Source organism: Poromitra crassiceps (genome assembly GCF_964638095.1).
Source record: "Poromitra crassiceps genome assembly, chromosome: 11".
Taxonomy (NCBI): Eukaryota; Metazoa; Chordata; class Actinopteri; order Beryciformes; family Melamphaidae; genus Poromitra; species Poromitra crassiceps.
The window spans coordinates 23,914,327-23,942,064 of record NC_139643.1 but is presented as its reverse complement, the minus strand read 5'-3'; the positions used below and the strand labels follow the sequence as shown (position 1 = coordinate 23,942,064).

At 44.3% G+C, this 27,738-nt stretch overlaps 3 protein-coding genes across 5 annotated transcripts; 1 reads left to right on the top strand and 2 right to left on the bottom strand.

The window, feature by feature from the left end:
• Positions 1 to 366: 366 nt before the first annotated feature.
• On the top strand, positions 367 to 2,325 carry LOC310784656 (uncharacterized protein). The gene is made up of 2 exons (XM_083645673.1): positions 367 to 867; positions 1,442 to 2,325. The coding sequence occupies exons 1-2, from the start codon at positions 595 to 597 to the stop codon at positions 2,156 to 2,158; spliced, it is 990 nt and encodes a 329-aa protein (XP_083501799.1). The 5' UTR covers positions 367 to 594; the 3' UTR covers positions 2,159 to 2,325.
• An 820-nt stretch (positions 2,326 to 3,145) lies between these two features.
• LOC310784557 (uncharacterized protein) lies at positions 3,146 to 7,268 on the bottom strand. Of its 3 annotated transcripts, none has more exons than XM_083645546.1 (5): positions 6,506 to 7,268; positions 5,044 to 5,286; positions 4,348 to 4,754; positions 3,790 to 3,877; positions 3,146 to 3,688 (listed from the first exon to the last, which is right to left on the bottom strand). In XM_083645546.1, exons 3-5 carry the CDS (start codon positions 4,581 to 4,583, stop codon positions 3,545 to 3,547), a joined length of 468 nt encoding a protein of 155 aa, XP_083501672.1. In that variant the 5' UTR covers positions 4,584 to 4,754; positions 5,044 to 5,286; positions 6,506 to 7,268; the 3' UTR covers positions 3,146 to 3,544. The 3 variants fall into 3 exon arrangements, with proteins under 3 accessions (XP_083501672.1, XP_083501674.1, XP_083501673.1); XM_083645548.1 differs by having other exon boundaries at positions 3,146 to 3,685; XM_083645547.1 differs by lacking the exon at positions 6,506 to 7,268 and having other exon boundaries at positions 5,044 to 5,336.
• A 138-nt stretch (positions 7,269 to 7,406) lies between these two features.
• On the bottom strand, positions 7,407 to 21,032 carry clk2a (CDC-like kinase 2a). The gene is made up of 13 exons (XM_083646803.1): positions 20,892 to 21,032; positions 19,837 to 20,042; positions 19,411 to 19,687; positions 18,190 to 18,280; positions 17,252 to 17,318; positions 14,873 to 14,989; positions 13,965 to 14,131; positions 13,100 to 13,194; positions 12,642 to 12,771; positions 10,485 to 10,567; positions 10,007 to 10,086; positions 9,353 to 9,443; positions 7,407 to 9,147 (listed from the first exon to the last, which is right to left on the bottom strand). The coding sequence occupies exons 2-13, from the start codon at positions 20,040 to 20,042 to the stop codon at positions 8,959 to 8,961; spliced, it is 1,593 nt and encodes a 530-aa protein (XP_083502929.1). The 5' UTR covers positions 20,892 to 21,032; the 3' UTR covers positions 7,407 to 8,958.
• Between the last annotated feature and the right edge of the window lie 6,706 nt (positions 21,033 to 27,738).

Here is a 27,738-nt window from a genome sequence, read left to right as displayed (position 1 = left end):
TTTTTACAGTCTATGGGTCAGACAGACAGCAGTTTCGCTGCATGCATGAAAGTAGACTCTCAGCTCGGCCAAATTCCATTTCGCTACTTTAAGACTGAGATTATTATTATTTAAATATTTTCATAACGTTTCGTGCCGTTGGAAGCCTTGCATCGGAGAACCAATCATGAGTGTTGTGGGCGGGCCTGCTTTCTGGGGGCAGTGACGCTCCCTGACGCTCATGCAGAACCGGACGGTGTCTCGCAAAACATCGCCGTACCAGCAACATGTGAATTGAGTACTCAGCGGTAAAATCTCAAAATGGCGTCGCAGTCACCGACGAAAACTCCTTCCAAGTTTGTTGATGTCTGTCGCGTTTGTGGAGAAACATATTTATCGCTCAGAAACAAACACAATCTTTTAACAGGACGAGATTCATCCGTCCGTCCAGACTACACGTCTGCTTTGGAGGACATTACAGGAGCACCAGTTACATTGAGAGACGGTCTCCCTCGAGCGGTATGTGGGACTTGTCGGGCGCTTTTGCGACGCTATGGACGGAGCAAAGCTGATGTGGAGCAAATTCGCAGCTTTGTTCATGAAAAGGCAAACCCAATGACGAGGGTTAAGAAGAGATGTGCTCCCTCAACACCCAGTCAGCAGCAGGTAAAAAGAGCCCGCGTTCCCCCAGAGGACGCTGGCACTACCAGCAGCGCCAGCCCGGCAGCTCAAAGCCTTTTGACCAGCGTTAAACCCGAGGAGCCAGGCGATGATTTGGGACTAGCAATCCTACCAGCAGATGAGACGACCTGCGCTGGCATAAAGCCAGAACAGCATCCAGGTGCTGCCTCAAGGCCAGATTCACAACAAACCCAACGAATAACCAAGGTAAGCTGTCTATCACACCGTTACGAGGCTGAAGTTGGCTCCCGATTCGCAGCTCCCGATTGGAATTTTCCAGTCCACCTTAAAAAGTGGAATAACGCCTCTAGATGGCGTGGTTCGACCATTTTCAAGTGAGTTCATGAACTGGAAAACATAGGTATATAGGGGGGATATGTAATGAGAATACATTATAGAAACTTGAGGAAACTATTAACTATTAAACTATTTTGCCAAACTGCTAGATGTGACGGACTACTTCCCATTGAAATAGTAGCATCCGTGACCACATCCACAGGCCAGCAAACAAAGGCCCATGCCCCCCGCTGACTTAAATCTCCCTCTCACCCCCACCCCCCCCCCCCCCCCACACACACACACACACACACACAATCTTCCAAGTAGCAGGGGTTCTTGTAATGTTTCTCACCCTGGAGAAACCTGTCTTTCAATCAAACTTTTTTATTACGAGAGTTTAATCAATATACCTGTTAAGACAATAACACTTATGAAATGATTTCAAATGATAATCAGAGATTTAACAATGTTCTTGTTGTCTTTCTTTTTCTCTTTCTGTAAGGTTGTTGTCACTACTCCAACTTACACACGTACGAGGATTCTTACTGGTCCTTTGGAGAAGATTGGCACCTGTCTTGTAGCCAATCACACCAACAGATTGCCAAAGTTGTTAATGGATGTTCCTGGTTTAGACAACATTATCATCAAGCAGGTTTTGAAGCGTGTGGACAAGGAATGCCACGGACTGACTCTCAAGAAACTGAACTCTATACTGAAAAGAACAACTCCATCAGACCTGAAAGGGTTTTCCTGGGACAAGGTTCTGGATGAGTGGGAGACGTACGCACCAACATTCTTACAGTTTCTACAGAGTGCAAGTACTGCTTCCACACAGGTGTCTGGTGAAAAAGTAAAAGAAAAAACTGCTCGGGCAAAGACATGCACTATGACTATGGCAGGTGCGACTCTTCTTCGGGCACGTTCCAAATTAATGAGTGCGCCAATGTACAGAAATGCACTTGTTATGCAGCACGGTGGATCGAAGAAGAGATGTTTTGATCGATTTGCCCAGATAGGTATCTGTGTCACCAAGCAGAACTGCCTTCTCAAATTAAAAAAGATTGGCGCGGCCTGGGACAAGAAATACCTTAAGTGGAAGAGGAATGTATGTCGTGCAAAGTCCTTGATGGCTGAGCAGCACCCAGACAATCCAACATCTCCAAATCTCCAAAGGGAGGCTGTTGGTGCCGCTGACGAAACGTCTGGAAACCGAGAGTAGCATGAAAGACGCCACTGTGTGTTTATGTTTTTGATATAGTCTGGTCTCTGGTTTATAATGCTGCCGCTACTCTTGGCAGTGCACGTATGTAGCCTACAGACAAATAAAAAATAAAAGATAAAAGATGAATTGATCAAGGGTTATATAAAAACTGTCAATGCCCATTTACTCATTCTAACACAAGAGTGACATGTATTTGAATTGAAATATGTATCAGTATGTGGTGTTTGCCCAGCCCTTCATTGGGAAATGCAGCTTTATGGAGTGGGTTCACGTGGAGATGATCTTCAGAAACTTTGATGAGATTGACAGTAAACATAAAACGTACTTCCGATGTCAGTAAAATTTCAGCTCTCTGTGGTTTTCTGTCTCATAACCCTCAGCTCATGGTCTTGTCACATGATTTACAATCCATGCGACAGCACACCTGGTGTGTAGATAATCAACAACCCAAGTTAAACTTTCATTCAATTGACATTCCATTAGTTTTTAGATATCAAAAGCATGTAGAAATGTCTAACACACAAAATATATACACAAACAAGGTACAAGAGAAGATAATTATGTACCCCCAGATGTACTACCCCCAAAAAACAGGGACTCAGGCTAGACAGCCGTCATATAATATAAACTATTTAGACACTCCTCTATTTATATAAATAATTTATGACAAAAAGGAACAGTGTGACACCAATATGTAGAGAGCAACCACTCAAAACCGCAACAAAACCAGTCTCTAGGTCATATTATCAGTCACAAGAAACCACAATACAGGCTGGGGTCACAAAGGTCAAATAGGGAGGTCTACAAGAATGGTCTTCTCAAACTCCTCATTGAGGTCATTTACAATGGGGACATGTCTGAAATGGAAAATGTGTAAGAACTTATTTTTCTGCTTCTGGGTGCTTTGGATTTCAAATCTGTCTTTGAAATTACATTGGTTCAGGAATGTGTGTGCGCACTGGACAGGTAAAATAGACAAGCTCAGCAGGTACAAGTATAGTTTTACTTCAGTCACAAGCTTCAATCATACATTATTTGATTAAAAAAATACAGTCATCTTCATTTGGCAGACCCCAAGTGGACATACAAATTGTGCAAAATTTAACAAATGTTTAACCTGTGCAAAACACAACTCATTATTTATCATGTGAAGGAATCAAGAACAATCAAGAACCTTCAAACAGTTATTAATTTCTAAAGAGAATAAAGACAGTAATCCAAACAAGTATACTTTGTCCACCCCTTTTATCTTTGGAAATAAAGATGTGAAACTCAGCTTAATTTTTTAGCTAGAATCACCAGTCCACCACGAGTCTTCTCTCTCTCCTGCAAGTCCTGTTGACGTTTCCATAGTAGGGGAACCTCTCGACAGTCTGCTGGAAGTCACATAACTTTGCACGGATCTGCTCCACCGGCGGCAGGAGACCCCTGAGCGCCTCCCATCAGCCCGTCCAGACTGAGGCCCTGGAACGCTCCAAAGAATGAGTTGTCCTTCACTGCACCTGGTTTCCTGGCAGCGGCCGTCTGCTGCAGGAGGATGAGACAAAAAGTTAAAAACATCACATGAACACTGACCAAGCAAAATCTGCCTAACTTCTATATTTCGATCCTCTCATCAGTTCACCTACCCTTGGGAGACAGTGTTGACTCCTGAAGTGGGTCCTTCTGACAGACCTTTCGGCGTTCTTCTTGGCCAGCGCGGCTTTCTGTCGCGTCCTACGGCACATGGCAACATCAGTCACGGCACATGGTCAAGCAGCTTATTCATGTGAGCTAACTGCTTATCCTGAGACGAGTACAAAGATTAAGTCGTCAACACCAAGCCTGTCCGGCTAAGACTGTCAGCCGAACACCTAGATATCTAGGTACCTTTATTAGATATCCACTGTTTGAATAATCTGACAAACCTTTGCAAAATAACAGCATTTCTTCTTACTTTTTAGACTGGATTTTATTTTTTTCTTCTTATTTTTTAAGACAATGAATGTTATTAGATCAGGTAATGATAGAATTTTCCATGCATGCATGCAAGCATATATGTATGTATGTACGTACGTACAGTAATGTATTAATTTCTGTATATCGATGCTCTTCAACTGTAAAGCGGTCTTGTCACAAGATTTTACATGATTTGGAGAATAATGGCATTATGATGGGTGTTTTACATGACTTCTTGCCACTCTTACCTCTCGGTGTTCAGTTCAGCCCGGTACACTCGGAGCCAGGACTCTGGCACTTTCTGGCTGCTGCAGGGCAGGCTCCTCCTCCTCCCAGCGCTCTTCATGCGGCCCAAGCTGTTTCTGCGGACCGACTGGCTCCTCTTGGCCCCTCTCTTGCTGCTGCTGCCGATGCTGCTGCTTGCTCCAGACATGCAGCTGGTGAGCTGCTTGAGGGGAGCACCCAGCAACTTCATGGAATCCATTTCAGGCGTTGGCTGGCTGGTGTTGTTGATGATAAGATGATGTGTGCCTGTCAGCTAGCTTTTGTGGCTGTGTTGTTTCAGTACACAACTGATGACTTGACTCCTTGTAAGCTCAGGAAGAACGTCAGTGCCGTCACTCCTTTAACGTTACACCTGGAATGAGTTGTAGAACTGCAAGTACAAGGAGTAATAATCACGTCAACCAACAATATGATCAGCCTATATTAACAGCATGATTTGCTCCTTTACACAATACATTTCACTTCTTTATTATTATTATTTCTTAAGATCCTGCACACCATCTATTGACCTTTGCAATGAGAGCTGAAGACTGAAGACGTTTCCGTTGACTTTGCCTCCTACACGCCTGTCGCCTGTTATCTTGTAAACTGTGCAAAAACTATAATGTCCGATATTTACAAAATTGACAAATGAACAACAAACACGCCACGGTACACACCTGCAAATGCCAGCCGCTGTACTCAAGTTCAGCTGCTCCTATCGTTTGTCCACGATGTCAAGTGCAGCATCCAGTTGCAGGCAGCACTGCTTCCTGTAGTCCAGGCTGTGCAATTGTGTGCGCCTCTGCTCTCGCGGTCTCGTCTTATGGGGATTTGACTGATGACTCGTAGTCCTTGAAACAGATTAGCTGAATACGCAAGCACCCTTTATCCCATTATCGAGAGTGGAGGAGCAAACAAACCTGTGTAGGATAACAGCCATTATTTAAAAACACACACACAGACAGACACACACACAGTTGCAAAGGTGCACAATATATGAGATATTGGGGTAATTTGACCATATGTCATAATTTGACCATTATGTCAGAAAGGAAAGGTGAGTCACTGTTTTGCTTCACTGATGCAAAGAGAATGTCTTCCTTCTCCCAAAGGAAGGACAGCTGCTTCATTCATTGACTGAGGATGTTAAGCTTTTGAGTCACAAAGTTGAATTGCTAAATCATCACCAGCTCAGAAGTGAACCCACATCTGCTGGAGAGTCAAGAACATGGATCCAGCTACAATCCAACGTTTGGCCTTTGATCAGGCCCAATGCCGATGATCAAAATGCTACGGTTCAAGTCAACAAAACAAAAGATCAGCAATACTAACTTGCATTACAAAATCACTCATAACAACTTTCAACTTGAAGCAATGACTGAATTGACATTACTGAAGTGTAGCTGAGCCCAACCTCCTCTGCAATACACTATAGTTGATTTCAACAGCAACATCATAATACTTTATGTCACATCTCATCTCTTTTTAGATCTTATTCCACACAGCGGTCGCCTCTTCTCGTCCCTGGCACCTCAATGGTGGAACGAGCTTCCACCTTCGGTCAGGACAGCTGAATCACTGCCGATCTTTCGGAAAAGACTAAAGACACACCTTTTCACGCTCCATCTGGGCCCTTCTTGATCTAACTTCGTTCTCTCTTTCTAAAAAAATAAAAAATAAAAATAAATACTAACCTAAACTTGTACCACTGTTCCTTCAGAAGTTGTAGTTGTCATAGACTGTGCTCCATAGTTGATTGCTCTATTGCTGACAAAAATGTGTTATTGTAAGTCGCTTTGGATAAAAGCGTCTGCCAAATGACGTAATGTAATGTAATGTAATGTAAAGTGTATGAGCACAGGGAAGGAGACGGAACAGTCTGACAGGCAATGTACACCACATGCGCTACGGCTGCGTTGCGGATCCGGTAAAACTGCCGGATCGACTCTCGCCCGTGGTAATTGATGGGAGATGCGTGCAGTACGGAAAAATTACACACCGGTTCCATTTTTGTCGGATCCCGCATACGTCTGACAGATTACACGAGTGTGGGTCTGTTCGCAGCCGTACCGCATCTGTTCCGGAGGCGGTGTACATTGCCTATAAGGTGGAGACATGAGAGCTGGAGTGACAGCTTACCAACAGATGGGGAAGCTTGCATGACGGCGTGCGGGACGCTGATCCATGGCTTTACCACCCATCTCATCCCGTCCTGGGAGGGCTGTGACTTTGCTTTTCTGTGTCAGGAGTCAATAGTCAGGCAAGGAACTCACAGCAGAAAAGGAGGGCGGTTATTTTCCAAAACATAAGCAAACTACCAAGAGCGAAACAGGGCGACAGAATGCATACAGCTCATATGATTGCCAAGCAATCGTTTAGTAGCAAATGAGGACTATCCATATTTACATTATTGCAGCAAGCCTCATCTGGTCAAAATTTGACTTAAAAAAAATATGCACATTTAACTCGAGATCTAACAGAATGTAGGTCTGCATGTCTGGACCGAGTCCCGGACAAACTACCAAGAACTGACAATGTAAAAAAAAAAAAAGACTTCTGAAACTGACTTGATTAAGGCCAAATGTTACATTTAACTGTAAACAAGACTTTTTAAAGCCTTCCGTTTTGATATAATCCAAGACATTTAAAGACTTTCTTCTTCAGGGTGCAGACACCCTGATTGCTCCTGTGCCTCCCAGATACACTTCCCTGACGTTTTGACAATCAGTGCCACCACAGCAGTGCTATTAGTGAGGTAAGAGACGGACTCAGACAGACGGTGGCGGAAGGTTACCAGCTGGGATCCCTTCAGTGTCTGCATCTCTAGTCAACGTGCAGCTGCAGCAGGGAACCCAACACCTTGGGTTGACAACACACCTTCTGGTGCATGTAGGACGACGCCGAAAAAGTTGGGTGATTTTCAGCAGAAAAAAAGTGGAAAAATTGTGCAATATTTCTTTAAAGACAGAATACCTCCGCTCGACTCTTGCCAGAGTCCAAACTGACAGAGAGCATGACCGTAAGCCTTTGGCAAGGAGGACTTAACTTTAATTCTACACAATCATACATATATACAGTTTTATACGCTTTAATTTCATACAAAAACAAGTCATGTACAGGTGGGCAGGTGGGGGGCTATGACCTGCTGTAACTCCAAATAAATACCGTCAACAGGAGAGCGCTGTGTGTGTGGGGGTTACCAGAAAGAGCTCTGTGCTTAATCTCAACAGAGACCAGAAGTCCGACCATATCACACGTGGAAAAAGGCAGTTCATGTAGTCTGTGTTTGGAAGTATGTGAGAATGTTCTCAAGACTAACGAGGAAGAACTACTAAGAAAAGTAGTCAACGAGCAATACATTACGGTCAAAGTGTCACCCACAACGCCCCCACCCCTATACACACACACAAACGCGCACACACGCACACACACACGCGCACGCACACGCACACACACACAAAGCATTGCATAACGTAACAGAAACGGATATATCGATCAATAAGACAGGCTATAGACCTGTGTGGAGTGTCATGACCGCCATTATCATCTCATTGGCTAACAGGCCAAATGGATGGAGAGTATCAGGGCAACAGTCTCCATATAAGGGATGTCCATTTTATACAGAAAATAAATGGAACACGTCGTATGAACAATGATACGCAAGGAAACGTGCGCATCACTTTAAAAAAAACGTGAACAAAAATTTGTGATATTTTCAACATTGTTTTTGTTTTGCTTTTACTTTGGAACCGTCGCTTGTGGAGGAATATTGCTTTAGTTTGCGCTCCCTTTCTGATTACGGCAACATCAATTATGTTTCCCGTGTCGCATCTGCCTTGTTGCACAAACAAGGAAATGTGATCTTAAATTTTGAATGATTTGATGGTTATCATAATGGAACATCTCGCATGTCTCCCATGATGACAGTTTGTCCAAAATTGCATTTAGAAATATGCAGACGAAGACTTGCATACACAGCTCTATCTCCTTTTCAATCTTTCCCCAAACTTCAGAATCGGAAGATAATTCTTCCCAAAAATGTTTTCTGACTATAGTAGTGTTCATTTCCTTAGAAAGCTCAGTTATTTTCTTTACATGCTGATGGGAGGAGGGGAGGAAGGACGGAAGGAAGAAGGAAAGGAGGATGGGGAGGACGTGAAAAAGGAAGAGTGGAGCTGCATAGAGGGCTACCGTTTGGGCTACTGTTTGCCCATGGGCATTTTGTCGTCTGTTGAGGCTCAGTGCGCTAAAGAAAAATGGGGTGAAATTTCATTTTGGCTCTCTTCCAGTCTCTGTTTCTTCTGGTCCCTCTGCTGCAAAGACAAGGCTCTTGTGGCTGCAGAGGGGACAGGGAGGGGACAAGGGAGCAAGAGGTTCAGATGTCCACGGTTTAGCGACGAAGGACGGAAAACATCGATGCCCCCATCAATTCAACGGTTCCACCTTAAGTCGCCGCATCGCTCTGCTCCACACTAAAAAAAACACCCAAAAACCCCCGAACCAAAACGTATTCTTCTCCTCTATCGTTCAGAGTCTATGAACCAAAATGTATTCTTCTCCTCTATCGTTCAGAGTCTACGGGGGCTCGTGGGTCACCGGCTGATGTCCCTGTTTCCTTCCCAACTCTTGCTGGCCGTTGCCTCGGCCAAGCCGCCGCTCTCGAAGAACGGGTGTTTGAGCGAGTCGGCCAGCGCCAGCCTCTTGGAGGGCTCGTACTCCAGCATGCTTTCAATCAGGTCAAACAGCTGGTGGTGGTCCTCCGCCTCTGACAGCAGGTACCGCTGAGAGAGAGAGAGAGAGAGACAACAGAAGGGAGGACAGAGAGAGACCCCAAAAAAAAAGGAGATGAGACAAAGAAAGAAGGGGAACAGAAAGAGAGACCAAGAGGAAATGTAACAATCAAGAGAGGCACTGCAGTGCAAAAAAAAAAAAAAAAGTTTGTTCTTTTGTTCATTTTCTCTCCCGCTACACCTCCACTCCTCTTACCCGCAAGGGTTTGCAGTTCTCCCGGACGTATTTCCCTGCTGAGGAGCTCTCGTCCCAGTCCAGACGGCCACGGTAGAAGTACTTCTGCTTCCTGAGGTGGGGCAGTGGAATAAGTGTGAGCAGATTGAATAAGCAAATTGTGTATACTATAAATAAATAAAAATTTTGGTATTTTTGTATCATATATATGTGCAATAAAACTCAATGTGCTAAAACTGCTAAATACTGCAATCTGTGCAATAATCAAATAATCCACACTGTTACAGACGTTCATTTTACTAACTGGAAACGAAGGCATCTTACTCTATTATTACTACTCACACGGGTGTATAGAATATAATATTATGTACCTCACATATCTCACTTCTTACTCAATGGTACTTGATAAGGGTTATAGGAGAAGGCACATATTTCTGACACTTTATTGTATATAGGCTACGTAACTTCTATTTTATTTGTTTTATGATGTATTCCTATTTCTTCTTATAATGTCTCTATGTTTATAATTTCCCCTACCGGAGTGTGAGCAACTGTAGCAGTAGTACTCAATTTCCCCTCAGGGATCAATAAAGTTGTTTTGATTCTGATATAGGTGCATATTTGCTGGAATAAAAAGGTTTATATATTTATATTTATGTTGATCTATTTTCTGACCGTGTCTTGCGAATCATCCTGGAGGGCACTGGTCCCAGGATTCTCTCCATCATGGCCAGATGCTCCCGGTTGTCATGAGTCTGAAGGAGACATTGATTAAACTTGACTTAGGCGCCCATCGTTTAGAGAGAGAGAGAGAGAGAGAAAGAGAGAGACACACTCAGAATTAACATCAGGGACAATCCGTGCTTAACTACTGCAGGTTCTGCTGCTACATATGGTGTCAGGGCTGCCAGCCAAAAATAAGAACCGCATCCAAGGAATCCCTAGCAGATTAACAGCTGTGTTCGCATGCTGCGGCTGTGTGTGTGCGTGTGTCTGTGCAAGCAAATTACACGTGTACTTCTTTTACTATTTGGTCGGATCAGGCGAGCCAACTGACCAACCAGCCCACTCTCCTCCTCCTCCCTTCTTCAAACCTGAACGGGGCCAAAGTGCTGGTTGTGGCCAGTTGGCAGCAGTAGGCTTGTTGTTGTACCTGAAACAAGGTGAAGCCCAGGTAGTACTCGAACAGGATACAGCCGATGCTCCACACGTCACAAGGCTGAGTCCATCCCAGCTCTGAGGGGACAAAAACAATGAACAGTGAATGGTGAGACCAAAAACGAAAGCAGAGGAATTGTTTTGTTTATGAAGAATTAGAATACTCCTGGTCAAAGGGATTCATTGTTGCGGTCAAGAATGAATGGAACGTTATGAACCTGTGTGGAACTTTATGAAATAGTGATCAGCAAAGGAGACTATCAGCGAGAAGATTGACTATTTGTAGGGTTTTTCCTGGCTCAGAATTGGCCTTTGGGGGGGGGGGGGTGACTATGGATATCAGTAAGCATGATCTCATGCTCACTGACATCCATCCACAGAGGTTTTGTCCCAGGGTCCCCCATCTGATAAGAATTTTGCTTTTAGATGTTTTATTACCGAAAGTGTCTGAAACCCATGAACACATTCCATCATTGTGTTACTTATGGATGGAATTATAGTGAAAATAGATGATTCCCCTTTTTGCTGGGGACCCCCTGGAACCCCCTCAATGACCCCTGGGGCTCCCCGGACCCCACTTTGAGAACCACTGCTCTATAGGATCAAATCACCTAATGATGAGGAAGGGGGGGGGCGCCTTTTTCCAAGCTTTGTCTGAGGGGAGGCCCACAGTCTCAGGCTTTGAAACCCCTGCTCTAAAACAGGGTATATGCAGCAATCCTGAAGTTAAATTCAAGACTTTTTCAAGACCCTTCCAATAAATTTCAAGACCCCATCGCCACTTCGAGCTGTAACCGATTACATCAACGACACACCTTCAACTAACACAATTACTATACATTTTGAGTTTGAGATTGCAAAACTAAACGGTCTTAGTTTGCCATAACCTCTATGCACTGTATCAATACAACATAATTCAGATAGGCTGGGAAGGAATAAAGCTCAAGAGAATAAATTGTGTGACTAACCCAAAGGCAAGGTTTATTTAAACTAAAGTATATTTATAACAATAACGTGCTCACTCGCTCGCTCACTCACTCACACAACAGTGTTTCCCTGAGGATTTGGAGAGATAATGGTGGATAGACCCTCTAAAGCAGGGGTGCCCAATACGTCGATCGCGATCGACCGGTCGATCGCGAAGGTAGTGTGGTCGATCGCATGGCATTGAGGGGAAGAATTTTTTTTTTTTTTTTACTGTTTTTCCACTGTTTCCACTGTTTTTCCACTGTTTTTCCACTGTTTCCACTGTTTTTCCACTGTTCCACTGTTTTCCACTCAGTGTATATATATACATTTATATGTTTGGTAGATCACTCAGTGTATATATATACATAAATATGTTTGGTAGATCACTTTGACTTGGTCATTTTAAAAGTAGCTCCCAAGCTGAAAAAGTGTGGGCACCCCTGCTCTAAAGTAAGATGCATCAATCTGGTGCACTCTGAGAGCAAAATGAAGAGGTTGAATTGAAATTAATATATGTGGCTCTATTGTGGCGTGAGAAACACTGATCAACTGCCACTGATACAATGCTACAATTCCTCAGAAAGAGACCTGTGGCGTCATAGTTTCAATGTTGATGCACACACACAGCCTCTGTCCGTGCGCTGTTGTGAGGACCAAAATAAATGAATTCACGTAAACTTTTATCAAAATCTTTGGACATATTCACATAGAAAAATAACACATTTAAACACATTTAAAGGGTCTTGAATTTGAAATTTACTTAAGACTTTTCTGAAAAAAGTATTGAAATTCAATACTTTTCAAGGGTCTTGATTTTCCCTAAATTGAATTCCCAACTTTCAAGACTTTTCAAGACCCCGCGGATGCCCTGTAAAATGAGAAAGTAAAAATGTAAAAATGCTTGATTTTGAGTTAGTATGGAGTCAGGGTTGCCCTGAACTCAAATATATCAGGCCTTTGGGGGGTGGCTAAAGCTTCTTTTTTGGGGGGGATGGGGATGGTGACATCGGGAGGAGGTTCGGAGTTCAGGCACCCTCAGTGCCCACAGCTACCCAGGCGGGAATCGAACCAAGGACCTTCTTGCTGTGAGGCGACAACGCTACCACTGTGCCACCGTGCCCCTGTGTACAAGTTTCTTGGCGATTACCATGAGGGGACGCCAAATGTCTACCATCGCACTCACCAAGTATGACCTCCGGGGCGCGGTAGTGCCGTGTGGACACGATGGTGCTGTGGTGCTCGTGGTCGAAGGTGGCACTGCCAAAGTCAACCACCCGCACCGCTGTGCTCTTAACTGTCCTCTCATCTCGCTTCTGCAAAGAGGAAAACACAAGTGTGCAGTGAACAGTTGAGATTGACTGATATTTTGGCACAACACATTATGTAATGTCACTTGATGGGAGCGCTCCAATGGAAAATCATTCCAGCTTTTCTTTTTTTTGCAGTGACCAAAAATAATAATTCCACACTCTAGCTCCAGGTACTGCATGTTTCTTCATTAGACCTCCAGGCAATATGTAATGCAAGCAATACTTTCCATTCAGGACAAAACCATATAAACAGACTAGGAGGTCACTGTCCTCTCATCCAGACATTCCTTCCATTTTGGATTTGAGCAGCCAGTGAATCCCACTCTCTCACCTTCTCTACATTGTAGGTCATTGTGAAGTCTGAGTTGACAAATAGGATGTTCTCAGGCTTCAGATCCGTGTGTGTCAGCTTATTGTCGTGGAGAACTATGGAGGGGGAGGAAAACAGTGTTAAGGGTGAATGGCTCCTTCAACCTTTCACATCTGATGACCAATGACCTTAAAACAAATACAAATCTGCAAATAATGACTCCCCCCCCCATGGCGAAACTGGGCCATGGCAGCAGCAGATAGTCAAATGTAGATACAAACAGAACAAACACAGACTATTTAACATCATGCAATAAGTATGGCTTTCACTCAGGCCTCTCCACATGTAGGTGACTGACGAGGGAGGAGGCATCAACGGCAATGAACAACTTCTTGTGTGGCCGTTCACTTGAATTTTCCCTGTCGGAATCTCATTTTTCTGATTTTTTTTAAGCTTCTAAATATATATATATATATTTTTTTTACAGAGATATGACCCGGAAACAGTATGGCCGCCCACTTCCGTTGTACTTTTACAACAGCGCCTGCAGTCATTATGTTGCAGTGGAACAAACTATTTGACTTCAGTTCTCATCAATGTACGCTCTTTAACACAAATGGGGACGTGCGTTGATACAGCGCTTGCGCATGTATGTTTTCATAGAACATCAACGGTTTAACAGGAGGGAAAGTGTGACTGGAGGGGGGATTTAAACAGAGGGCGATGGAAAAGGAATGTGTAACGAGTTGACAATTCAGTCTATGGTTCCAATTATCTGATTCTCCCAAGCACTAAAATTAAAAAAAAACTCAAGATAAATTAAAACAAAATAAATCAAAAAAGGTCTGGATATTTCAACATGTACTTCTTCTAAGGGGGAACTTACACTTGACGGAGAGACAGAGCTGGTAGGCCATGTGCCTGACCTGGCTGATCGAGTAGGGGAGATAGTTGTTCTCCTTTAGGAAGTCGAAGGTGCTGAGAGCTAGCAGCTCAAAGGAGATGCACATGTGGCCGTGATAGTCGAACCAGTCGTACATTTGAACACACAGGCTGAAAGATAAAGAGCAGAGGAGGTTTGATGATGATGATGATGATGATGATGATGCAGTGGATAATCGAGATAAAGACAATTCCATCAATATAACTGCTAAAGCAAACCATTTCATAAACGACAGATGTAGCGCAGTGTTTTCCAATATTGGCTCACAGGTCAACAAACAACTGCCCAAGTAGACTTTTGTTTACTTGTTCTTTCCTCTTGTTTTTCTTTATATTGTATGCTTTGATTGGATTATTATTAATATTGGTTTAATGTATTCTTTCCTGTTTCTACCGGCACAACCTTTTTTTATTTCCTTTTGTCTGTTTTTGATTTTAACATGTGCAATGTGTGTTTAATGTGTTATTAAAAGAAAAGAAAAGGGGAGGGATTTTTTTTTATATTGTCTGGCATAAGTCTGTTGATGAACTACAACATACATAGCTCATTGCACCTATGATGCAGCAAATGGCGTTGTCAGAAAGTCGGTGCTCCGAGTCATACTGTGTATGTGTGCTGACGCATACACATTATGAAGCTGAAGTTGAAACAGTTTGTAATTAGCCCCCCCCCACTTGCTTCACTTAAGGAGCGATAATAATAAGATGGCAGTATATAATAGAAAAGCTAATGTTGCTGTAGTAAGTTAGGCAGTGCTAGTCTCATCTCGCATGTAGTTAAATGAATACAGCGTAAATTAATTTTGTAACCCAAAAGTTGATGTAACTGCAGCAGCACAAGTCAGAACTCACTATTTGTTTTCAGGGTCTTTCTCATTGATCCTCTCCAGTACATTGATCTCCAGGCGAGCCGCCTCCTTGTACTTCTCCACATTCTTGATAATTTTCAGAGCAACTTGGGCTCCTCCCCTGTTCAACAGAAAAGAGTATGACGCAAAACAGAGGTCACAAAAACACCATACATAGGGGAATACAGTCTCCAGAGAAGGATCTGACTGCTACACTGAAATCCAGACACCAGATTGACAGCATGAATAAAGAAATATTTAACGCAAATCAATTTGCCTCTGGCAACAAAGTCTCTGTGAATTTTAACACACTGACTGCCAGCCGTTTTTTTCTTGCTGTAGGTAGCTTCTGCCAAGCCGTTTTTTGAGGATTGTGGCTCATTTTACAAGCGCCGAGGATTATTTTCTGCTTGGAGTTTGTGAACATACAATATCTCAAAAGTACTAATAGAATGTGTACTTTCTCTGTCTAAAAGAGTTAGTTTGTAGAGTTAGTAGTTATGTAAGCATTAGCAGTTGAATACAGCATGGTTTTAGCATCAGAAAAAATATTCAGAGATAAACGGCTTTTTGTGAAATTCGATAGAACTGTCACTTTAACCATTCATTTTTGGCTCTCTCTCTCTCTCTCTCTCCCTCCCCCTCTCGCTCTCTCTCTCTCTCTCTCTCTCTCCCTTCCCCTCGCTCTCCCTCCCTCTCTCTCTCTCTCTCTCTCTCTCTCCCTCCCTCTCGCTCTCCCTCCCTCTCTCTCTCTCTCCCTCCCTCTCGGGAGGGAGACGCACTAGGTTTAATCCTAGTGAGAGGGGGAGAGGGAGAGAGAGAGAGAGAGAGAGAGAGGGAGGGAGGGAGAGAGAGAGAGAGAGAGAGAGAGGGAGAGAGCGAGAGGCAGAGTTGCTTCAACTCCTCCCTCTTCTTGGCTGCAGCGGCCGTCACAGTCTCAGTGCTTTTGCTGCTGTCCTGTGCCTGTCTGCAGGCTGCTGTTTGAGGAAGTCGGCATGGACTCGCTCGCTTCTTGGGAGTTTTGGTTGAGAGAAGCTTTTGCGATTCTGGTCATATTTATGCTGCGTGTTTCAAAGTGTGTTCCACCTGTAATGTATTATGTAAATTTGCAATCCCGCATCGCCAGCAATCAGCGCGAAAACGAGAGCGTTTTCCCCCAACCATTTTCATGAGAATGTAATACTGTAAAATCGCCTCGCCATTTCCTTGAATGGCTTGCTCCCTTTTTCTTTGATTTCGCTCGTCTGGGGGAGCACTGTCAACACTTAGTGGGTCGGTAAAATAGATTATACACATTCAATACCTCCAATAATTGTATAGGAGACGTAAAAGGGATTGATCAACGCCCCACCGTCAAAAAAAAAAAAACGATTTTTTTTGACGTATCCATACGTCGCTGGCAGTCAACGGTTGGATTCTGCTTGACGTATCAGTACGTCGTTGGCAGTTAACGTGTTAACGTGCAAAAAAAATAAATAGTCATCTGTTTGGATCTAGGAGGAAAAAGATCAATTTAAACTACCTACTAGTCTTACAGTTTATATGGAAGAGATCTCAATATCAGTTTAGTTTGGGTATTTCATCACTTATAGGATGAGAAGTCACTCCCCACTCTAAAGCCTTTGGCATAGTCTTTGCGCCCAGCCAAGCGCATAGGGCGCGCAGCGATTTTGACGTCATCACACGGGGCGTGGCCTGAGCGCGGCGCGGCGCGTCCATGGAGATTTTTCTATCAGCGCGTCGGGTTTTGGCACATTGCCTGTGAGATCTCCGTGGTAGGCTATCAGCGGATATCTGCTGTGATTGAGTCCTCACCATCCTCATCGTCGTAAAGTCGCCTTCGAAGCATGAGGTTCGATTATAACGAACTAGTTGTGTGGCTTAGCCTTCCCAAATGTTGAGGGTCGTTTTTTAGAATTTAATACATAGAATTGGGAACGTTACATTCAATTTCATTCAGACTGCCTGTCACTAATCGCCGCCATTTTCCCCTGGAGCTTCCACAGGAGGAGGGGGGTGGGAGGAGCGAGCTGCGCACTGACTATGTTCTGTTTTGGCCCGCGCAGAGTGCGCGCGCCCTCCGCGGAGCCCCGCCTCCAGCGCGTGCGCGAAGAGTATGCCAGACGCATAAGCGATCATCCAAATGGTTCTGTCTAGTTAATCCAGTTCCTTCAGTGCTCGATAAGACACTGGATTTACATTGAAGCATCACTTGCTAAAGGCGCTGACCATGGAAATGAACTTCCTTGGTGTGCATTTCTAGTGCTGCCATTGGACAGCACTTCTTCCATAATGAATCTGATAGTAACAACCACAACATTGTGAATCTGGTAGTAACAACCACAACGGTTGTTGTTTTTTTAGCTTCAGCTGATACACACACCTGCGATGGTCAATGCACTGCATCACCCTGCCGAAGGTGCCTTCCCCCAGAGTGCTGACGATCTCATCTGCAAGACAAGACAGAGAGAAAGGGGAGAGAAACAGAGCGGGAGAGAAGGAACAGGAGGATTAGACATGTGGACCAAAGTAAGGACACGTAATGCACAAGTGTGACAGGCGTATCAATGCCCGCGCCCATCCCATTTTCAAAATGGCTGCCTACTCAGCCTGGCAGGCTTGAAACACGTGGAGTTAATCTATGATCATTTAATGCATAGCACTACAAATACATGTGAAGAAAATAATAAGGGGCGCGAAATAGAGTGCTCCCCTCATGATGACCAATTGCAGCCATCGAAAAATAAGGGTGCATCCTGTCAAGACGTGGCTGTGCTTTGCCCAAAGGGACACGGGGATCGAACTGGACAGAATCAAAAATGTTTCATATTTCTACTGGGACGTGAATGATGCAAAGAGCGACAAGTGATCATATAGATCCAGTGTCTGTATGTATTCTGGTAAATACTAGGAAAAAAACTAAATAGGTGAGTTGGGTGCGAGATGTTTACTAAAAAAAAGAAAAGAGAACCCCGCGGAAACCCTCATACTGTGAGATAACTAGCTTGATTAGTTACAAATTTAAACCTGTAAACGAGTTTTTGCTAAAACGCGAAAGACGAGATGCTAAGTTTAGAAAAGACAAGTAGCCCGTGAAACACTGAACATGTTCCACAATCTAAATATCCTGAGAAAAAGGAGAAGAAATTATCTAAAGTCCCTCTCAAATTTTCCAACATTCTTGCAATCCACCCTGCTTTTTCAGCTAGAGCGAAGAGCATTCTAGCAAGGCACCATCAGGCACTCCCATGTCATGTAATTTGCTCTATGCTTTTATACTCATATGGAGAAGGGTTACGATAGAGTAGTGGCAGTGAGTACATCTCTCTTGCAGGACGTCCCCACTCCGACAGATCAGGTGCCCTTCCTCGTCGTCCCTCACACTCAGTGCCCGCGTCCGGCTGTCGCTCCGCTGTTTTCAGCCCCAAACCGCCGTCAGCAGCAGCAGGCCACGACACGACCGGAGGGGGACAGGGGGTTTTCAGGGGCAGCCGTAGCCACGGCGTCAGGCGGCACAGGTGGAGGAGGAGGGAGGAGGGTGGTGTTGGTGGTTGTAGTTGATGATGATGTAGTAGTGGTTGTAGGTGGGTTTGGTGGTCATGGGGCGATTCACGCATGACACCACGTGAAGGAAATATATAACGATAGGGATATAGTGCAAGGGAACAAGTCAAAGATCACATGTGGTCCTCTGCTCCTCCCCCCTCTACCTTTAAACCACAGCTGCTTACAAACAAGGAAGCAACCGGCATATCCATTCATCAACGCAAAAACCAATAAAGACAGTAGTATAACTCATTTAAAACTTATCAGGTTGCCTTCCCAGCTTAAATAAGACTATTATCCTAGATGGGAAATAAAAAGAGGACCATAGGCAATCAAGCAGAAAATAGTTAAAAAGGTAAGTCCAAAAGATATACTACATCAAATTCAAGCCGTTTCTCACTTTTATGTCTTTATAAAAAATAAAATAAAAAACAAACAAAAAGTGTGGCCGTACATAACCCACAAATACTGCAAGGTAATAAGTCTACTCTAGCGCATGTTAAATGTCAATTAAATTAAAATCTGAATTTAAAGCAATATTGCACTTTGATAGGACATTTCCACTTTTCTGCATGCTCATCTTCATTGAAGTTCAGGAGCAGTCAACCTCCTTGTGACCCTTTTAACTAAGGTTTCAAAAGGAAGGGGTAAGAGAGTGATGGTGGTGACTGTGTATCCCAGGCCAGAGCAGCAAATATTGGTGGTTGATCATTCATGAACTGCTATAGAAGTATGAGTGCAAAAACTGAAAATGGTCTACAAAAGTGAAATGCCAATTTCTGCAAAGCCAATTCAGACTAAAAAATAAAATAAAATGCTGCCGACAAAACAAAAACAAAACATAAAGATTGTACTACTTACCAAGTCCAGGAGCTGTGAAGAAGAAAGGGTTAGAGAAAGAAAGAGACAGAAAGATCTGAGTGAAAGGAGACAGAGAGATGGAAAGAGACAGGAGCAGGAGGGTTAAAACACAATCTCGGGTCGGGCTGTACTCACCGAGGAGGATGGGCTATAGGACCTGGTTCTACGCCGCCTTCGTTTGTGCTTACGCCTGCTGCCTTCCCGCCGATATGACTCATCCCGTTCCCTCTCACGGCCGCGTCGGTAGTCGTACATGCTTGGAGAGAAGTCGCGTGGTGGATAGTAACTTTCAGCTGCTCCATGTGGCTCCCTTTCCCTGTCGCGGTCTCGGCTCTGATCCAAGCGTCTGTATCCCTCGCAGTATCTTCGGTCAAAAGGCCGGCGCTCTGTTGAGCGATTGTCATAGCTACGACTGCATCAGAGGAAAGAGGCATACTGTAAAGCCTGAAAACTGACAATCAACTGATTGTCCAAAAGCACAATGAGTGTACATCCACAGGATTGTCACTATTTTCAGCATAGAGAACCCCACAGAAACACTCACCAACCACACAAACATACCTCCTTGAGCGTGCATAACTGCCTTTCTGTCTGTGTCCCCGTCCCCTTCTGTCTCGGTCTCGGTCTTTTTCTCTGTCACTGCTAGAGGAGAAAGAAGGCGATCTCCGGTGCCGTTGTCTGCGCCCCCTGTCCCTCTCCCGGTAACGATCTTGGAAGCTGCTTCGACTGTCTTTGTCCGAGGACGAGTACCGTCTTGTGTGAGGCATCTGGGACATTTGGAGGAACATAAACAAGGCATTATCATTGAAGTTATGGGTTTTTATTTGAGGTAACAGTATGTTTATTGGGGTGGGAGCAGGACTATAGAACAACTTGGTAAACAAATGAGGGTTAGAAAGACATTCTGGTGAGAAACGTGTTCTTTGGGAGCTCTAAATTTAAATACAGTGAACAGTCAACACTGCAAGGATCGAGTGTATGTGGTCTGACAGCTAGACTGACAACTGTTGGAGCGGGCTTGAAGCCTTCAAATGTTTGAATAGCGTTAGAGGAAATCCAGCAACTCTGGGTTTAAAAGTTAGCATTTTATTTTAATCTCTGTCTCAAAGCTACGAATAGCGTGATCATATTTATCCTAACGTTACTCTGGCTAGCGAATATCGCTCTCAAAACAATAAGTAGCTAACGCTAGTTAACGCTAAATAACAAACTGACGATTTAACGTTAGGGTTAGCTTACCAGCTACATAACAAACATCGGCTAATGTTGATTTTGCTAACGTTGGTGTAGCTCTAAAGGCTATCTGTATTCGGTACCGTCACGTACAACAACATTGCAAACACATTGTTTTTAATGAGCTTGTCAATGTCAATACGCCAATTTTGTCACTTTCCCCCTAAACAACGTTAACGTGATGTCAAATCGCAACCAAGGTTCGGCGGTTAGGGTAGCCTGTCTTGCTAGCAACATTAGCTTAACCTAAGCTAACTAATTTGACCGCCATCTTAGCTTACGTTTATCAGCTAAACAGCTAGCATTTACGCTAGCTACTTGGTCCGAATTTGATTCGATTGCGGTTTATTTTATTAAGGAAACTGACTGCAAATTACATTTACCGTTTTAGCAGCTAGGCCGGTGCCTTTGTCCCACAAGAGATCCGTTGTGGCTCCAAACCCCCTCTTTTTTCAACCCGTCTCGCTAGCTAATTTCTGCAAGCTCTCTCTTGCTAGCAAGCAGCCAGCTTTCCCCGTCGATCAAGCGAACGCCACAGCCACGCCCCCCTGGCGGAAATGTGCGATCAGTACGTAAACACCAAACACTGACCTAAGAAAATACCATGCATGTGTACAACCTGGTACACGTGCCAACTTTAGTTCTGGACAGTAAAACACTGAATGCCCCCTCGTTCTTCTTCTTCTTCTACTATTGTTTTATGGCGGTTGGCAAACAACATGCCCCCTCGTTGAATCCGGGAGTGGAATAGACATTTTTGGTCTGACTGCAACTCTCATGTTTGTCTTGATGGTTGATGCTGCTTTCTTGGCAGGGTCAACCTTGGAAAAATATATAGCAGTTCACTGAAAATAAAGAAAATATTACCATCACCGTCATTACCATCATCAAATGTAGAAATTTGCCAAGCAAATTCCACTAGAAGAGATCACACCCAGGTGCTGAAGTCGGTGCAGACAAAGCCTACTATTACAGACACCACTTAACCAATTTTAACTAAGAGAAGAAGACAATTGCTCGAGTGACATCACTGATGACATCACAACTGCCTGATGACATCACAGTCACCCTCTTCCTTGATACCTCGGCCCAGACCCACATCTCGAGTGACATCACAGTTTAGCTATTGCAAATGCATTCAACACACACACGCACACACACACACACACACACACACACACACACACACAGCCTGACTGACATCACTTCCATCACAAATTGAGGACTAAGATAAGATCACAGTTGCTTGAGTGACATCACAGTTGTGCAATTGCAAATGCATTAAACATTTGCTCGAGTGACATCACTGATGACATCACAACAGCCTGATGACATCACAGTCAAGCAATTGCGTGACATCACTTCCAGTTGAGTGACATCACTCGCGCGAGATGGATTCGCCCTGGTGACTGCCTATAATAGTCAGGCGGCTTAGCAAAAACATGGGGACGCGCCGGACAAAAGCGCCAAATTTTTTCCACATGCTCTTCATCATCATAACTTGCAATTTAGAAGGGGAGCCACTTCATCAAGATGGTGGAAGGTGGCCATCTTGGATTTCCAAGATGGGCCGCCATGTAAAATCTATAAGTGCCAATATCTCAGCTTCCAAGCTACTTAGAAGGTCCATCTTTGTGTCAAAATATACATTTTCTGGGTCAAGGAATGCATTAAAGCTATTTAGAATATCACTAGTTGACTATCTTTGCCAATATTAAATAATTTGGTTTGTTCCTTCACAAAGGACTGGTGCTAAAATGCGCTGGAGATTGTTTCTCTGTCTAATACGACCATGCCATTATAAGAAAGGTATTTGACTTTTTAAAGAGATTGCTTTGAAACTTCTTTGTGATGTCTACATGTAACCCTAACCAACGAGCACCTCCAAGAAATATTTTGAGTCCAGGAATTGCTCTTACCCAAACATCGTTTGAGACAACAATAATGCATTTGATGAAGTAAGTAACTTTAACCGTTCACTTTTACGTTAGAGATTATTAATTATTATTGTGTGCTGGAACAATGTACTGTATAAACTATACATAGTTCCTCCAATCCGGAGCAAGCTAGAGTGATGCCACTCACTCTGCACATGCTCAGTTAGATGCTCAGTTGTGAAATGAATGTGAGCACATGTGAAACTCCCAGAGAAATTTACCACCAGGTAAGTGTCTTTTAGGTAAACAACAAACAAAAAGAGAAAAACTCAAAAACAGGAGACGTCCAGGAGGGGGGTCCCGGAGATATCGCCATTCTGAATCCCCATTGTGAGCGAAAATTTACTAAGGTGTTTTCGTCACCAAACGCATCCTACTAGATGTATTTCTGGCCGCTGAGCACGATAGCTCCTAACCCTCGCATTTGATTGTAGTGGCTATTTACATCCCCCCTTCTGCTAATCCGATATCAGCGTGTGACATAATCCACAACGCCATTGCTGGACTCCAGACAAAGCATCTGAGCGCATTGTTACTGATATCGGGGGATTTCAATCACGTGACTATGACAAAGACACTGCCCAACTTTAAGCAGTATGTGAGCTGTAGCACGAGGGGCGAACTATAGACTTGCTGTATGCGAACGTGAAGGATGCCTACTCCTCGGCACCACTCCCCCCGCTTCGCCGCTCTGATCACAATCTGGTCTACCTCAGACCTAGCTATACCCCGTTGGTAAAAAAAAAAACTGCCTGTGACCTCCAGGACAGTGAGGGTATGGTCAGATGAAGGAATGGAGGCTCTTAGAGGGTGTTTTGAGGTGCCTCTGCCCAGGCTAAGAGCCCCCCTGTCGGGCACCAGAGACCCAGGCAAGTCACCCTACCTCCACACTGCCTCTGCCCAGGCTAAGAGCCCCTCTGTCGGGCACCAGAGACCCAGGCAAGTCCCCCTACCTCCACACTGCCTCTGCCCAGACTAAGAGCCCCCCTGTCGGGCAAAGTATCCAAGAGGGACATAATGTGTGGAGGAGTTTGATTGGACCGTTCTGGGACTGGAGTTAACATTGGACAATCCTGGCGCTTGAATTCTGTGAATCCCACTCGGTGAAATCGATGGATCCCACCGGATTTGGGGGAAGAACAAGCCCGCACTGCTCCACAGTGTGCACTGCAAAATAATGTATTTTACCTGACAAATCTGAAACCTACCTCTCTACCTACTTCTCTGTGTGCTCAGCTACGACCAGGAACGCTTCCCTTAGCACTAGAAAGCGGTAGATTTAAGGCTACCCCTGAAGAAGAAAGACTCTGCTTACTTTGTGAGCTACACGAAATTGAAAATGAGGTTCATTTCTTGTTTTACTGCACTGCGTATGATAACGCAAGGGATGTACTCTTTAGCAAAATGTCCTCTTATCTATGTTGACTTTTTTGAGCTGGATGACTATGAGAAACTTGAGCTATGTTTCAGCAAGGGAATCTTCCTCATTGCAAATTGTATCTGTCAAGCATGGGAGCAAAGGCAGAACCTTCTATTTAGAGATTGATATATTGGTTTTTATATTGCTGTCTGGCCCATTGCGGTCTTACAAACTTGTATTCTAAATGTATCATGGTTGTGTTGTTTATTGTTCTGTTTTATTGTTGTGTCTTGTAAACCCATGGGGGTTGGGCACCTAGAGTGCATGACAGGTAAATCAATCAATCAATCAATCAATCAATCAATCAATCAACCTACCGGTCACCTTTCAATAGCAGTCCATGTACAAACACAATCTATCTATCTATCTATCTTATCTATAAATTTGGCAATGTGGACTGTTTGTTTCAAGAATGTTGTCCGGCCACAGCTATGCTGTTTTACGTGCGATCGGGCTGAAACTTTCAGGGGGTGTAAAGAGCACCCGTGCGGGTGACCTGAGGGAGCCAGAATTTTTTTTATCAGTGATAATGTCATCAGTGATGGAGCATAATATGGCGCAAGTACTCCGTGCTGCCCGCGTTACGCGTGCGACTGCCCTATCGGTCGTCTTGGAGCTGGTGCCTCGGAGGGTGGCCTGGGCTGGCCCCGGCACGCACACCCAACAACCTGAGCCCGCGAGTCTCTGTTTGAGCCGCACTACCCCCCACTTTGACTACGACCTCAGATCAGACGAGACAACCCGCCCTCCCCCCTTAGGGAGGCCCACGGCGGGGCACTGCAGCCAGGGCTCTGCGCGGGCAGTCCCTCCTATCCGAGGCTACCTGGTTGATCCTGCCACTAGCATATGCTTGTCTCAAAAAACCCTCAGGCCCAATGACGTTCCGGAGATTAACCCTAATCTATCCCTATATAGATATGAGTGTTGTAAAGACCTAAATGTCCTATTTAATTCTCTCCAATGTCCTATTTATGTAAAGGGTCGGACATTGGACAAAGACAGCCAGATCTGGCTTCCAGTGTGGAGCATTCTACCAATGGCTTCTAAAGCCTGCAGTGAGCTGGTGAAGTGCGGTTGTAAAAGCACAAAAGGTTGTGGTACCAAGTGCTCATGCAAGAAGGCCAACTGGAAATGCACAGAGCTTTGCAGTTGTAAATGTGACAGATAATTTGATTATACTGTACATGCAAAAACATGCTTTATAGTGTTAAAAAGTGAAGCTAATAAAGTTAAATTTAATTCAAATCATTCATGTCATCCATTCCAGCCCCTTAGCAACAGAGTTGAAAATCATGTGAATACATTCCCAGAATTAATATTTTTATTTGATATTAGCACAAATAATCATCTAGTGATATTCTCAATAGCTTTAATGCATTCCTTGACCCAGAAAATGTATATTTTGACACTAAGATGTACCTTCTAAGTGGCTTGGAAGCCGAGATACTGCACTTCTAGATTTAACATGGCGGCCCATCTTTGAAATCCAAGATGGCCGCCATCCGCCATCTTGATGAAGTGGCTCCCCTTCCAAATTGAAAGCTATGGTGATGGAGAACACATAAAAAAAAATTGGTGCTTTTGTCCGGCGCGTCCCCATTCTTCTAACATGTGTCCTTAAGCCGCCTGACTATAACCCAACCCCTTCCAGGTGAAGGGGTTCTTCTCGTGCTCATACAGACAAAGTCATGCATAGGAGCAGTTAAAATTTTATTAAGCTGTGCAACCACTTCTATGGGTGACTGTCAATATGAGCCTGAGATGTACCTTCCAAAAAGTTCACCTGGAAGAGGAGGGTAGGGTTAGGGTTAGTGATGTCACAGGGAAGTGATGTCACTCGGACAGTTGTGTGTGTGCGTGTGTGTGTGCATGCGTGTGTGTGTTGAATGCATGTGCCCAACTGTGATGTCACTCGAGCAACTGTGATCATCTTAGTCACAATTTGTGATGGAAGTGATGTCAGTTGTGTGTGTTGAATACATTAGCAATTTGTGCAACTGTGCTGTCACCCGAGATTTGGGTCTAGATTCGAGGCAACAAATGCATTTGCGCAACTGTGATGTCACTCGAGTAACTGTGATCTTAAGTCACAATTTGTGACGGAGGTGATGTCAGTCGGCCAGTTCTGTGTGTGGGTGTGTTGAATCAATGCATTTGCATGTGTGTCTGGTTTGAGGGAACAAGGAAGAGGTTGCGTGTGGGAAGTGATGTCACTCAACTAGAAATTATGTCAAGCAATTGCTCGACTGTGATATCAGGCAGTTGTGATGTAGTCACCCTAACATTATAAAGTCACCTAAGAGGTCACCTGGAAGTGATGTCACTCGGGCAGCAATTGCACAACTGTGATGTCACCCGAGATTTGGGTCTGGATCGAGGCAACAAGGAAGGTGTGTGTGTGAAGTGATGTCACTCAACTGGAAATGTCACGCAATTGCTCGACTGTGATGTCAACAGGCAGTTGTGATGTCATCACAAGGAAGGTGTGTGTGAAGTGATGTCACTCAACTGGAAATGTCACGCAATTTGTAAGGAAGCTTATGTGCTTGCCTTAGGTGAAGTGTGCTGGATCTTAGGTAAGGGCTCACGTGCAGTGATCGGTTAGAACCACAGAGATGTATTTTCAGGCGAACTTTATTGAGTATCAGGCAGTATACATCGTATACAGAAAGGGAAACATAGGACCAACAATACATATCATAACAGAACAACACCTTGTTATATACCCCCCCGCATTTGGTGTATGACATCGTTGGTGATGTCACAATGTCCGGGGAGGTATGACATCATCGGTGACCTCATAAAGTCACGTCTGCCGTCCAGTCAGCCTAGACCTCACAGGTGAACTCTGACATCATCATCGATGATGTCACGGCGGTGTCATCATCATTACGTCGTTGGCGCGTTGGTTTGTGGGCATCAATTGCACCAAGAACAGGCCTGATGGTGGGCCATTACAGACCGTTTTTTACACAATTGCTCGACTGTGATGTCATCAGTGACGTCACTCGAGCAATGTTCTTCTTCTTAGTTCAAATTGGTTAAGTGGTATTAAATGTGTCTGCACCGCTTACTTCAGCACTAGCCTGGGTAAACCCAGCCCCCACGTGACCTGCTCTCAGACCGGTTCTCAGTCACAGGTCTGAGAGCAGGTCACGTGGGGGCTGGGTTTACCCAGGCTACTTCAGGACCTGGGTGATTTTTCTTCAGAAATTTAAGTAGCCTACCCAAGTGCCCAAAAACAAATACTCACCCATAACAATTTGTAAGGTCAGGTACAGGACAGACAAACCACACACAGACGTTGCTTAGAGGCACCGTGAAATTTGTGAATTCTCCCCATCCTGGCTCGTCCTCGACGTGCTGGCCAGGCGCGCTCGGCAGCTGCAGTGGGTCTGTCCATATTGATGTTATAGACGGTTTCAACTTGATAACATACATTTCTAAATTGCCCCCTCCAGCTAACTTCCATCCTATTGCAGTGTATACAGTCTATGATACCAACACAATAGCTGAGAGGAAATAAGCTAGGTTTCAAACTGTTCCCTAGCAACACAATTCTGTGAAAACCAATCTACATGTATACTATAGACCTGAGGTCCTCGGGTCTATGGTATAGATGCACCACTTTGGGCTGAGGTGGTTCATCAGCCTCACTTCATCCCCATCTTCATCTGCACCTGGCTACAGTGAAGATTTCAGCTAAAAACAGGGTGTAAATGACATATTTTCAAGTCAACTTGGCATATCTCAGGGCTTGTGGAGACTGATGACACCAGGTGCGCAGTATGGAAGCATGTTTTGACTCATCATCCTTCACACTCAGCAGACAGCTCTCTGTGCCTGCCACAGCTGGTGTGCAATTCTCCTCTC